This window comes from Artemia franciscana, chromosome 12, assembly GCF_032884065.1.
Source record: "Artemia franciscana chromosome 12, ASM3288406v1, whole genome shotgun sequence".
Taxonomy (NCBI): Eukaryota; Metazoa; Arthropoda; class Branchiopoda; order Anostraca; family Artemiidae; genus Artemia; species Artemia franciscana.
In genome coordinates, this window is record NC_088874.1 from 40,998,564 (window position 1) to 41,013,515 (window position 14,952).

At 33.8% G+C, this 14,952-nt stretch overlaps 1 protein-coding gene across 12 annotated transcripts in view; it reads left to right on the top strand.

The window, feature by feature from the left end:
• LOC136034132 (RIMS-binding protein 2-like) overlaps positions 1-14,952 on the top strand; it is a 317,880-nt gene that overhangs the window by 153,308 nt on the left and 149,620 nt on the right. For 10 of the 12 annotated variants that reach the window (XM_065715293.1, XM_065715294.1, XM_065715292.1 and 7 more), the window contains one exon: positions 3,360-3,524. The exons of the other annotated variants lie outside the window; for them this stretch is intronic. In XM_065715293.1, the coding sequence (XP_065571365.1) occupies positions 3,360-3,524 (165 nt within the window). The remainder of the gene's footprint in view (positions 1-3,359; positions 3,525-14,952) is intronic. 12 annotated transcript variants of the gene reach the window in all.

Here is a 14,952-nt window from a genome sequence, read left to right on the forward strand (position 1 = left end):
TTCTTTCTTTGTTGCTTTATTGCTGCTATTATTGCCATTTTATTCTTTGTATTTACTAAGTTTTCCCAAAAAGAGCCGATTCGTGATTCCTGACTCCTGATTTTACTAAAAAGCGTTTTAACGCTTGACTCCTGATTTAATCCTTTTATTTTTTATTCCATGCTCTCCCAGAGCCGTTTTCCTGACGAGAAATTCTATTAACCACGACCAAGTAAATGGGGATAGAAAGCAACCGGGTTTAACTCTTGATTCGATACGTAACCAGCTTCTAGCCTCATTTCCTACCATAACCACAGCAACGTTTTTCTCGTACATAGCACAAATCACTTTAATGTATTTATCTGGAAGACCATATGACCTTCACTTAAGCTCTTCCATCGGCTGAACCAAACGTTTGTTCATAATGTATGGAATTTATCATCATACTGAGTAATTTGCTTTCGACAGAAACCAACCCAGTGTCTCTATAATTACCACAATCACTCTTATCACCTTTCTTATACAGTGGTTTAATTAAGGTTTTCCTAAAATCCCAAGATACTTTTCATTTTTCAAAAATCATATTTATAACCTTCAGTAATGTATTTCTAACCTTCCAACCACCGTATATAAAAAAACCTCTTTTACCACACTCTCAGCATCTGGGCCAAATTAGTTTTAATTCTCTTTAGGTACTGTCTTTAACTCTTCCTCGCAGTATAAATTTTTTTTTAATTCCAAAGTTTTGCAAACTTTTTTGTTCTTTTAAATGTCATTTCCTGTAGCTTTTAACACGGCTTAGGACGAACTCAAAACAGTTCGTAGACAAATAAATTAAAGAATTTATATTTAATTACAATAATTTCAAAAAATAAAAAATTCATCTTATCTTAATTGTAATTCGTTCGTGGGGCTAATTCAAAATTTTGGATTAAACTAGTTTCATGGCAACAGAGCAAAATTTTAGCATGACCGTAGTATGAAGAGCTAGAATACGAGTTACGGGGTCTTTTGAATTCTACGTCTCTTTTAGTTTCTACGGCTCTACGGCTCTACGGCTCTAAATTCTACGTCTCTTTTAATTTAGTACTATGTTCCATGAGAAACTTTAAACTATGGTTGTGATTTAACGGTATTTCCTTGCATGAATTAGCGGTAAATGGTATTTCAAACATAAACTATAGCTCATAAGAATCATCTTATAGGGAAATGAGCAAATATTAGCAAATGTTTATATGGGAAATTCACGAGCTCTGATTTATCCTCGTTGGAAAAAAATAATCAATTAAGCTTAAGCTATGGAAAGAACAAATCATTTATTATTTTTAAGTTCAACATTAACCCAAAAATGTGATTTATAGTATTTTTGTTATTTTACCTATGTAAAAACAACGTGTTGTTTGGACGAAAAAAACGCAAAGTATTGATCCTTGTCTTTTTACTTAAGATTTGAAGGATTTTTTTTTAAAGACCTATAAACTTTGAGCAACTCTTGGTTAATTTTTTATTTTTACTTTGCTTTATTAATTTTTAATTTTATATTTTGCTTTTTATTGGAAAAATACATAACCCAGTTTTCTTCATAAATACATTATAGAAATATCATGTACTATTTGCGATGAAACGTCTCAAGTGCATTCAAACTTATAATTTCACTGACTCTACCAGTCATTGGCGAGAAAAGTCATTCACAGGTTATTCAAACTTCTACTTTTATTGACTTAGGCAGTTAATGGTAAGAAATCATTTCAAGTTTTATATACAAAAATGCGGAATTTTGTATTTTTTGCTAGAAGAAACGTCACGGATGCGTGCGTGTTTATTTTTTTCCCAGGGGTGGTCGTACCAAAATAACGATCCTAGAAGATTTGTAGAGGGTTCGTTCAAACGGAAATCAAAAGTTCTAGTGCCCTTTTTAAGTGACCAAAAAGATTGGAGGGCAACTAGCCTCCCTCCCAGTTCCTTTTCCCCACAAAGACATCTGATTAAATTGTAAGATAGCCATTCGATTCAGCATGATTTAAAAGTCCAATATCTATGCCTTTGGGGATGACAAGGCATAGTATTTGTTATTTATAAATATACAGAAATCTTTTTGGGGGAATTTTCTACGGGAAGAATTGGCTATGGGGAGGAAATATTTCAGGAAAAATTTTACCCGGGGGCTCCTGGTATGATTTGAAAAACCACCAGAAATTAAGTTAAAATAAAACAAGTTTTTTTAATGGAAAGTAAGGAGCAACATTAAAACTTAAAACAAACAGAAAATTATTCTGTTTATGAAGGGGATTACCCCTTGCTCAGCCCTGACTCTTTACGCTAAAGTTGGACTTTTTTCATAATTCTTTAAGAGACTATTCACAGTCAAGAGCACAAGGGCCGTTGAATTTGACTGAGATGTATTTCTTTTTTAAACTTCGAGACTTTAGTGTAAGGAGCCAGGGTTGAGGAAGGGATAGCTCCCCTCATTTACGGAATAATTTCCGTTAGTCTTAATTTTTAATGTTGCTCCTTATTTTCAGTTGAAATTAAAACTTTTTTATGTTGAATCTACATACAAGAAAAGAGAATGTTTCATTGCATTTATTAGTATATTTCTATTTTGTCCTAAGCTTGAAAATGCTTTTACAATAATGACGATATCGAAAAAGAGACATTAGTTTCTTTTGAGAATTAAAAGTCATGATGGTGGGATGATTTATTCTAAAACTGTCCTAATGACATGAGCTCCTTATAAAAAAAAAGAAATTAAAAACTTAATAATAATAACATTGAATAATCTGAGTAAGGCATATTTTTGTGTACTCTAATAATAAATTTTGATAATTTAGTAAATTATTTTTGATTCGAATAATCAAATCCTCAAAGTGAGAAATAATCTTCTTTTTTCTTCAAAGTATACCTTAACGAGATAAGTTCCTTGTTGAACGATCAAATAATACCATTGAATAATCTGCGTATGACATGATTTCTATGCTTTAACAATTAGAAATATAATTATCAACAGTTCATTACGATAAATGAAAAGAGTCAAATAATTTTTTCAACATATACCCAAATAGCATGAGCCCTTCATTGAAAGAATCAAAAAAAATATTTGAAGATCCGTGTAGTATTACCAGATGTTCTCAACCACAAACATGAATCGGAGTCATAAATAACTCTTTTGTACCTTTATTTGCCCCGTAGTGCAAATAAAGATACAGATTTATTTTTTTAAACAAAAAGCTCCCTTCAAAAAATTATCTGATTTAAACATTTGATGTGCCGTCCAAGTGTTACAAAAAACCGTCCAAGTGAACAAAGAAGCCACCCAAGTGTTACAAAAAATCCCGTCTGGCAAAACTGCGTATATCACATGCTTTCTCTACTCTGTGTAGGTTTGAAATCAGTGTCTTTCGCTTCCAAGAGCTCTCATGTCCCCTTGCTCGAATCATCGCATGCAGCTAGGCGACTTCGTGATAAGAAACTCCGGCGAACTTTGTCTGCTGGTGGTGACGTGCCTTCAGTGCCTATCAGGGTTTACAGTCCAGAGGGAACTGAACGTAAGTGTGCACTTCTGTGTGCGCACCTTAGAATAGACAAACCTTCGCATGCTTATTACCCCTTTGTTTGCCTCGATAGACCCGTATCCTTTATCTTTAGAAAGAGAGTGTAAGATAGCATTGCGAAATATTTAGTAGTGAATAAATGATTTCTAGTTTCTTTTATGCTAGCTTTTTTTAAGGCATGTGTGTACATGATAAATGATGTAAGTTTTTATTTTAAGAGGTAACTGAGTATCTGGTGAGCTTGTTCCAGTTTGAATGAGAGTTTTATTTTTTAAGGTGCTTATTTAGATACAAAAAAGTGTTTTCATAGACAATTTAGAGACCCTAATAGCTGATAATTACAGTTATTTGTTGTATGGATAACCTGACCTAACACGTTTAAAACATATTTCTTTCCTCGTATATTGATAAAAATAATAATAAAGTATTTGTATTCTGTTTAGTATAATACAAGCTACATAAAAACGTGAAAATCATCGTAAAAAAAATAAACTATTAAAAAACCTAAGCCTATTAAAAACCTATTAATATAAAAACCATTAAACCAATTAAAAGCACTAAATTGATCAGCGGATGAAAAAGACTAAAGACAAAACCAACGGCGGCATTTTTGGCAAATCTTTTGCTGTACTGTAACAGCGAAAAAGTAATATTAGTAGCATAATACTGTAATAATAACGCAAACTTAGAAACTTAGAAAGTTAAGAGACGGCACCTAGACTTCATAGTTCCAATCGTCTATGCTGATTTTCATTTCACGGCACTTCAGACACTAAGTTTGATGAGGGAGGGGGTAACCATCATAATCCTTCTATTTCTTGTTAAAGTAGTGAATACAGCAAAATTTGAAGATGAAAAAATGAAGCTGATCTCCGTTTCATGGCCCTTCGGCCAGGAAGTGTAATGGGGTTGGAGCGGTTGCCAGCCAACATTTGATTTTGTATACCGTTCTTGTTTACCCTCCTCGGATTCCCCAGGAACCCATTTATAGCTGGGTTGACTCTCGTTAACCTTATAAAGACACGCCACTGACCCCGTTCCAAACCAAACAACCAGCGACACCAGAACTTGAACCTCCTGTCATAACGGACAAATGATTCCAAGTCTATCATGCCCATCACTCGGCTAAGACTACTGCAATAACAATTCATAATACAATATATAATACACTAAATTCTATAATAAAACATTAGAATTAAAAAAAAAGAAATTAAAACTTACATTTAAAATAAAAAAAACTATTAATACGGATAAAAATTTAAATGCCACGATATAAAATTGTTAACATATCAAACAATCATAACAAACAAATCGTAAATTTGTCAAACTTTTTTTTTTTTACAGTTCTTTAGGCTGTTGCCCAAGGATAAATGGTTCTAATAATAACCGAATGAGTAATGTTTGTCAGGGAAAGTAATCCATAGATACCAGGAAATTGATAACATTCTCATATTTCTTCCATAGAAGAAGAAAAAACATGGGAACAAAGAATATTACATTTTTAAGCATGTTTAGATTTTTTTTATCTCAAATACCTGGAATGGGCATAGGAAAAACATCGAAGTTGAATTTCACAGTAAAATGAATAAAGAAACAATAAAAAAACTTCAAATTTGGGGTATACGATACAACTGATACAAGAAAGATCAATAATACGATAGTTACTGCAAATAAAATTATGATAGAAATTGAAAAGCTGAAAATATACTAAAGTTGATTTAATCAATTAGAAATTGATTAGGCTTATAAAAGAAATGGTAAGATACAAAACCGTAAAATTCTCAAAACAGCAAAAAATAGGTCAAACGGCAAATAATGGACGGCAAACATATAAGAGTGGAGAATGGCACTAGCATTGGTAAAAGGAATTAGCAGTGTCATCTATCGCTTGGTGTTTCTCCAAATTTTTTTTCAAACTCCGTAATAGTGTCTTTTTTCAGAAACTGAGGTCAGATACTGATTACTCTATTAAATTTACAGATTACACTAATAGTATTTCCTTATTTATACACTGAAAATAATGCCTCGAAACACCATAGCTAGATGGCACTGGTAATTTTCGTGGACACTAGCGCCAGTTTTCACTATTATTAGTTACCGTACCCATACTTTTTATGACGAACCGGTATGGGCAGACCAGGATTTACCAATAGGTCCACTAGGACCGAGCCTAGGGGCGCACAATGCCCGGGAGCGCAATAAATTATCACTGAGTAATTTTTTTTTTTAACCAGAACTGGGCTGATATGATTTGTCGTCAACGTGCCAGGTGCACCCCACCACCGTTCTGCCTATGCATAGAAAAGTGATTCTAAAACAATACACGCATTCCTTGTCCACTTATAAACTGTCAGATGTCTCCCATGAATGGCAGCTGAGAGTTTGGTATCACCTCTGCCTTTAGCCTCTTTCATTACTTGCTCATCTGTTACGTTCCCGAAAATGTTTTGAAAATGGAGCGACAAAAACGCTTTAGACTTAGAAGCATCAAAGCTTTAAATGGGTATGGACGGGTTTCGGTGTCATTATGGGTTTTATAAATGGCAATAAGGTGGAAAATTTTAGATTAAAAAGTACTTAGAGCTAAAAAAAAGTCTTTTTGGACAAATATACAAAATAACAAAACTTGCCAGTTTACAAATGTAGCTTTATAATTGAACAGGTAAGATAATATTTTATTATAAATGCCCGTGGGCCATAGAATTACACAAAATACAACTACAAATAAAGACCGAACAACAAAATATCAATTCTAAAAAAAAATACTACAAACGAAGAAAAAAAATATAAAGAGTAGAATTTTAGATCTGGCAATGATGTAGGATTAGAATATACTTGTCGTGAAACTGTTCCTTTTTTCTTTACCATAAGAGGTCACATCATACGCCAAAGAAGACCGTTTATGAGTTCTCAGGATACACTTCGGTACGTTTCACCTTTAATTTATAGTGTCTATTAAACAAAAAAACAAGTTTTTTTAACGGAAAGTAAGGAGCGACATTAAAACTTAAAACGAACAGAAATTCCTTCGCATATGAAAAGGCATGCTTCCTCATCAACGCCCTTCTCTTTACGCTAAAGTTTGACTCTTTCTCTTTACTTTACTTTTTAAAACAGTAAAAAAAAACTTGTGCGTAAAGAGCCGGGCGTTGATGAGGTAACATCCCCTTTCATATACGAAGTAATTTCTGTTCGTTTAAAGTTTTAATGTCGCTCCTGGCTTTCCGTTAAAAAGACTTTTTTTATGTAATTTCTGGACGTTTTGAATCAATGCATGTTTTGATTTTGGCTCTCCGCAGATGAATAATTAAAACGAAATTTGCATATATATTTTTTTTTTTTGGTAAATGGATTTCTCATAGTTTTGATCGCATGATTTTGAGAAAAAAGGAGCGGGGGAGGAGGCCTAGTTGCCCTCCGATTTTTCGGTTACTTAAAAAGGCAACTAGAACTTTTAATTTTTTTACGAATGTTTTTATCAGTAAAAGGCATACGTAACTTACAAATTAGCTTACGTAACGAACTTCTGTATTCTCATGTTTTATTACGTTTATGAAGAGGTTCACCCCCTCGTCAGTACCTCGCTCTTTACACTAAAGCTTAAATTTTGTTCTAATTTCTTAAGAATGACCCCTGAATCACAAAAGCTGTAGAATAAATATTTGAAACTATTAAAAATACTTTAGCGTAAAGAGCAAGGTATTAGGAGGAGGTGAGCCGATCATATGCGTAATAACTTCTGTTCGTTTTAAGTTTTAGTGCTTCTCCTTACTTTCAGTTGAAAAAACTCTTTCATATTTATTTTTTCATTGTTTTTTTTTTAATAATTCTAGAAAATCCTGCGCACCCTTAATGAAAATTTTCTTCCCCCATGACAAATTCCTCCAAGGAAAGTTCCCCCAGCATATCCCCCTCTTCTCAACCCCCCCCCCCCCGAACCTAAAATCCCACTGAAAACGTCTGTACACTTGCAAATAACCATTACTATATGTAAGCACTGATCATAGTTTGTAACTTTTGGCCCCTCCCACGGGGACTGTGGTCGTCCCCAAAGACTTAGTTATAAGGTGTTTTGACTACGTTGAATAAAAAGGCTGTCTCAGAATTTTGATATGGTGATTTTGGGAAAATAATTAGCTTGTGGGGGCCTAGGTGTCCTCCAATTTTTCCTGATTTGTCATTTGTCAAGTTTTAACATTAATTTTTAATTATAGAAAGCTTATAAAAAAAAACTAATTAGTTTATATAAAAAGCTATAGCATATAACTGACAAATTTTTGAAACTTTTCGATGCTACGTAAGTGGCGTTAGTGACGACGTTAGTAGCGTAAAAAATAAGTCACTAAAACTGGCTTTCTGAAGACTGGAGATTGAATTTCTGGAAAACGGAAAAACGGCTGATTTTTTTTTCTCATTTTTCTGAAGGCTGTTTACAGCATCACAAAACAAGGACAGAAAATAGAGAGCCTATCAAAGAAAAAAAGTATAACATTAAATGCGATTTAAAAACCAAAATCAGAAAAAAACCGTAAAGTATTGAAGAAAAGTGAAGAGAGAAAATAAAGGATGATAAATATATATAATGAAAAGAGAAATCATCAATGTAACAACACAAACACAAAAAAAAATAAAAAAATAGAAAGGAGATAGAAGGAGAAAGGGAAAAACTGTTTTCTTAAATTACTGGCTAATATAGACCAGCACTTGAATGAGGCCTTAACCCTACTCATCCATACAACCACATCTCCGCAGATGAATAATTAGCATTTATATTTTTTTTTTGCTAAATGGCTTTCTTATATTTTTGATTGAATGATTTTGAGAAAAAGAGGAGCGGGGGAGGAGGCCTAGTTGCCCTCCAATTTTTTGGTTACTTAGAAAGGCAACTAGAACTTTGAATTTTTTGTCGAATGTTTTTATTAGTAGAAGATATACATAACTTACAAATTAGCTTACGTAACGAACTTCTGTACTCTCATGTTTTTATTACGTATATGAAGGGGTTCACCCCCTTGTCAGTACCTTGCTCTTTACACTAAAGCTTAAATTTTGTCCCAATTTCTTAAGAATGACCCCTGAATCACAAAAGCCGTAGAATAAATAGTTGAAATTACTAAAAATACTTTAGCTTAAAGAGCGAGGTATTAAGAGGAGGTGAGCCCATCATATGCGTAATAATTTTTGTTCGTTTTAAGTTTTAATGCTTCTCCTTACTTTCAGTTGAAAAAAATTTTTCATATTTATTTTTTCATTGTTTTTTTAAATAATGCTAGAAAATCCTGCGCTCCCTTCATGAAAATTATCTTCCCCCATGATAAAGTCCTCCAAGAAAAGTTCCTCCAACATATCTTCTTCTTCTTAACCCCCCCCCAACCTAAAAATACCCCTGAAAACGCCTGTACACTTCCAAATAACCATTACTATATGTAAGCACTGGTCAAAGTTTGTAACTTGCGGCCCCTCCCACGGGGTCTTTTGGGGGAGAAAGTCGTCCCTAAGGACATAGTCATAAGGTTTTTTGACTACTTTGAATAAAATGGCTATCTCAGAATTTTCATTTGGTGACTTTGGGAAAATAATTAGCGTGGAATGGGGCCTAAGTGCCCTCCAATTTTTTTGGTTAAAAAGGGCACTAGAACTTTTCATTTCCGTTAGAATGACCCCTTTAGCAATAATCTAGGACCACTGGGTCGATACGATCACCCCTGGGAAAAAAAAAACAAACAAATAAACACACATCCGTGATCTGCCTTCTGGCAAAAAATACAAAATTCCACATTTTGTAGACAGGAGCTTGAAACCTCTACAATAGGGTTCTCTGATACACTAAATCTGATAGTGTGATTTTTGTTAAGATTCTATGACTTTTAGGGGTTGTTTCCCCCTATTTTCTAAAATAAGGCGAATTTTCTCAGGCTCGTAACTTTTGATGGGTAAGACTAAGACTAAGACTAAACTTGATTAAAATTATATATTTAAAATGAGCATTAAAATGCGATTCTTTTGATATTGCTATTGATATCAAAATTCCAATTTTTAGAGTTTTGGTTACTATTGAGCCGGGTCTTCTTACTACAGTTTGTTACCACGAACTGTTTGATAATGTGAATGGTGAAAACTCGCCAATTTATATATGTGTTTTATAACTCTATATACTAAGTAAAATTTTAGATCTGGTCACTGCACATATTTATAAAAGTATTGTAAACAACATTATTTTTTTCCACAATTTTTCTAGATGGCCTGAGGTGCTTACCCGAAGAACAAAATGACATGTTAAGGCTGCAAAATATTTTTGAATTTAATTTCATGTTGGTTAATTAGATCATGGAACTATAATAACTATAGAACGTTGAATCTTTTATTTTACAACATATTTAATAAAACATATAATATTTTATATAAATTCAAGAATCAGAATGAAAATTGTTACCTTTCTCTTTTTCGGGACAGCCTTCGTCTACTTGACTGCGGAAGTAAGGTTACTGCAGGTTATTCTTCATTCCGTCATTGGATTTTTATTGCCTAGTATTTAGTATTATTTGATTTATGTTTGAAAAAAAAAAAATTGCAAAAACACAAAATGCAAATCTAAGGGGAAACTGCTTTGAGAGGAAACTCAACTTCTCTTGTGAGAGAAAAAAAACAACCAGTGTCATCTAGCTATACCCAGTCGAATCACAAAGCTGATATTTAAAAACCTATTTTTATTATTAGTAAGTGTGTATACCTCTAGAGAAAATTTTTCCATAGAAAAATTAACATTAAACCATTTTACACGTACAAACAGTTAAATAATTTGATTACAAGGAAGAGGGGGGAGTTGTCTTCTCTTTTTAAATGAGTATTTCTAAATTGAAAGTTTTTAGGAGTTTGCCCTGTTTTGTTTCACGGCTGGGGATTCATTCAAACCTTTGAGGGACAATTTTTCTGGGGATTAGGAACAAGATGACTTTGTATTTTGTATTGCGGAGAGGATCTTTCTGATCCCATAAAATCGTATCCACCACGTCTTTTCCTTTCATATAAGTAAGTAAGTACGACGGCACTAGACCTTCAAGGTCCAAACCAGCGGTGCTGATCTCCGTTTCGTGGCCCTTCAGCCAGGAAGTGCGATGGGGGGCTGAGGCCAGCCATCCTTTGCTTTCGCAAACCCTTCCTGCTTACCTTCCCCAGATTTCTCGAGGTACCCATATAGTGCTGGGTCGAATCTGGGTGAGCTCGCATAGTCACGCCGCTGACCCCCTTCCAATATCAAACAAATGGCTACTACGGGTATCAAACCCGTGCCCCTCGGACAAAGGATTCCCAACCGAATGCGCCAACCACATAGCCATACCTTTTTCATGGCTTTCGTTCGACAGACTTCCCCATAAACCTATAAAGATAATCTTAAATTTGGCCTCTTGTAAAGCTATAAAGATAATCTTAAATTTGGCCTCTTATAAAGCTATAAAGATAATCTTAAATTTGGCCTCTTATAAAGCTATAAAGATAATCTTAAGTTTGGCCTCTTATAAAGCTATAAAGATAATCTTAAATTTGGCCTCTTATAAAGCTATAAAGATAATCTTAAACTTGGCAATTCAGTGAGTGTTCTTGGTTATTGTCCTTAACTTGCATTTGTTCCTTGCTACACTGTACCAAAATTACTGATGTTCTATGACTAAAGGGTTTCCCCGTGATTTATGTTCATTTTCTATCATTTACGGTCCTTTTGCTTGTGTTTGGAAAATCAACTTTATTTCATTTAACAAAACCATTCGATTTAGTGCTACCCTAAAACTCATAGTTAGTAGTACTTAGTCATAGTACTTAGTCATAGTACTTAGTCATAGTCATAGTTAGTAGTACTTAACTCATAGTTAAGTAGTTGTATCTACTTATGTACCTCTTTTGGTTAACTTTCAAAAATCTATATACATTTTTATACCTTTTCTATTTTTTACCTGCTTTCACAGCCCTGACTATATCGTATGCAATACAAATATTCAAACAAAAGTTTCTGCCTACTATTATAAAATTCTTGGGCGGATCCAAATAAATTTCTGTGTCAACCCATTTAATTGATTAACTAAACTTTCTTGTATATCAGTTTACAAAATTTTGGAAGCCTTTCTTTTTTTTTCCGGAGCCTTCCATTTTAGTTGCACAATTGCGCAACTGTTTCAGTTGTATTTAGGTTGACTGTGTATATGACCAGACGCTATAACAAAAATTCATTTCGAGTGGAGAAGGGGGTTTGAGTCAACAGGCCATAAAAGGACGCAAAAATTTGTAAATTAATAGGTCAAATCGTGATTTCCATTTTCATCAAACGTGTTAATATGCAAAAATATACTAATTTATTATATATACGCCACTAGAAGATAGAAGAAGGTATAGAAACACCTAAACGCATGAAAACCAATGAACATGTATTCATGTCTCCGTGTTTTCAAACAGTTTGTGGTAACAAACTGTTAGTAGGGAGTGACCCGGCTCAATAGTAACCGAAACTCTAAAAACGGAATTTTGATACCAGTAGATACATCAAAAGAATTAAATTTTTATGCTGATTTCAAATATATAAGTTTCATCAAGTTTAGTCCCAACCTGAGCAAGAAGTTGATAAGTTAAGAGCCTGAGAATATTTGCCTTATTTTCAAAAAAAGGAGAAAACACCCGATAAAAGTCATTGAATCTTAATATTAATAATACCATCAGGTTCAGCGTATCATAGAACCCTGCTGTAGAGGTTTCAAGATCAAGATCAAGAGGTTTCAAGAGGTATCTGCAAAAATGTCCAATTTTGTACTTTTTGTCAGACGAAAGATCACGGATGCGTGTTTATTTGTTTTTTTTCCCAAGGGTGATTGTATCGACCCAGTGGTCCTACAATATTTCGAGAGGGCTCATTTGAACTTAAATTAAAAGTTCTAGTGCCGATTAAAAGGGCGAACTCCCTCATGTACGTAATAATAATATAAGAATATAGAATGCAAACAGAGAATACTGAGGACTTTTTTCCCAAGACAGTGAATGAACAACACCTATTTGAATATTTAGGCCCTATATCTGAGAGCCGTCTTCAGCAAAGAAAATAATAAATAATAACACACTTACAATAAAAGTTCTCGGTTAAAAATCCATTTTTTAGATAAACAAAAAATAAAAAATAAAATATTTATTTAAAAAACAAAAATAGGGACGAATAAAAACAAATCCAATCACAAAAGAAATGCAAGATTAGCTGCAGAGAAGGCAAATATCAAACAGTTCGTGGTAACGAATCAAACAGTTCGTGGTAACAAACTGAAGTAAGGAGCGATCCGGCCCAATCGTAACCAAAACTCTAAAAAACGAAATTTTGATACCAATAGTTACATCAAAAGAATTTTATTTTAATGCTAATTTTAAATATATAAGTTTCATCAAGTTTAGTCTTACCCATGAAAAGTTACGAGCCTGAGAAAATTTGCCTTGTTTTAGAAAATAGGGAGAAACACCCCCTAATAGTCATAGAATCTTAACGAAAATCAGACCATCAGATTCAGCGTATCAGAGAACCCTACTGTACAAGCTCCAAGCTCCTATCTACAAAAATGTAGAATTTGTATTTTTTGCCAGAAGACATATCACAGATGCGTGTTTATTTGTTGTTTTTTTTTTTCTTTTTCCCAGGGGTGATCGTATCGACCCAGTTATCCTAGAATTTTGCGAGAGGGCTCATTCAAGCGGAAATGGAAAGTTCTTGGGCCCTTTTTAAGTGACTAAGAAAATTAGGGGGCACCTAGGCCCCCTTCCACGCTCATTTTTTCCCAAAGTCGTCGGATCAAAATTCTGAGATAGCCATTTTATTCAACATAGTCGAAAAACCTTGTAACCATGTCTTTGGGGACGACTTACTCCCCCACTGTCCCCGTGGGTGGGGCTGCAAGCTACAAACTTTGACCAGTGTTTGCATATAGTAATGGTTATTAGGAAGTGTACAGACGTTTTCAGGGGTATTTTTTGGTTGGGAGGAGGGGTTGAGAAGAGGGGTTGTGTGGGGGTAACTTTCCATGGAGGGATTTGTCATGGGGGAAGAAGATTTCCATGAAGGGGGTGCAGCATTTTCTAACATTATTTAAAAAACCAATGAAAAAAAAAATGAATTTTTTTTCAACTGAAAGTAAGGAGTAGCATTAAAACTTGAAACGAACAGACAATATTACGCATATAAGGGGTTCACCTCCTCCTAATACCTCTTTCTTTACGCTAAAGAGTTTTTAGTAATTTCAACTATTTATTCTACGGCCTTTGAGATTCAGGGGACAAAATTTAAGCTTTAGTGTAAAGAGCGAGGTATTGATGAGTGGGTAAACCCTCTCATATACGTAACAAAAACATACCAATATAGAAGTTTGCTACGTAAGCTAATTCGTAAGTTACGTATATCTTTTACTAATGAAAACGTTCTTAAAAAAACTAAAAATTCTAGTTGCCTTTTTAAGAACCCAAAAATTGAGGGCAACTGGGCCTTCTCCCCCCTCCTTTATTATCATAGTCATTCGATCAAATCTATGGGAAAGCCATTTAGCCAAATAAATAAATATACAAATTTCGCTTTAATTATTCATCTGCGGAGAGCCGGAATCAAAACATGGATTAACTAAAAAACATTCAGAAATTAAATAAAAAAACAAGTTTTTTTTAACTGAAAGTAAGGAGCGACATGAAAACTTAAAACGAACAGAAATTAACCCGTATAAGACAGGGGCTGTTCCCTCTTCAATGCCCTGCTCTTTACGCTAAAGTTTATACTGTTTTAAAAAGTAGAGTTGAGAGAAAGGATGCTACTTTAGCACAAAGAGCAGGGCGTTGAAGAGGGAACAGCCCCTGTCATATACGGGTTAGTTTCTGTTCGTTTTAAGTTTTCATGTCGCTCCTTACTTTCAGTTAAAAAAAACTTGTTTTTTTTTAGTTAATCACAATAAGAAATTATTCCAATTTTTAATAAATATAGTTAGTAAAATGAATGAACCTTTTTAGCTTATAAAATGTTAGCTTTTATCACACAGTCTTGGCTGAACTTTTCGTTAATAAGTAATGATGCCAAGGCTATTTAAAAAAATGGATTTTTAACCGAGAACGTTTATTGTAAGTGTGTTATTATATATTATTTTCTTTGCTGAAGACGGCCCTTAGATATAGGGCCGAAATATTCAAATAGGCGTTGTTCGTTCGCTGTCTTTGGAAAAAAATTCCTCGTTATTCCTTCTTCTGTATTTGTATTATGGAAAGGCAGTGTGGTCTTCGTCATTGTTTACGAAAAAAAGAAGTTCGTTACTTAATTTGATTCGTAAGTTACGTATTTTTATTGTTAATAAAAATGTTTGTAAATAGAATTTAAGGTTCTAGTTACTTTTTCAAGTAGTCCTAAATTGGAGGGCAACTAGGC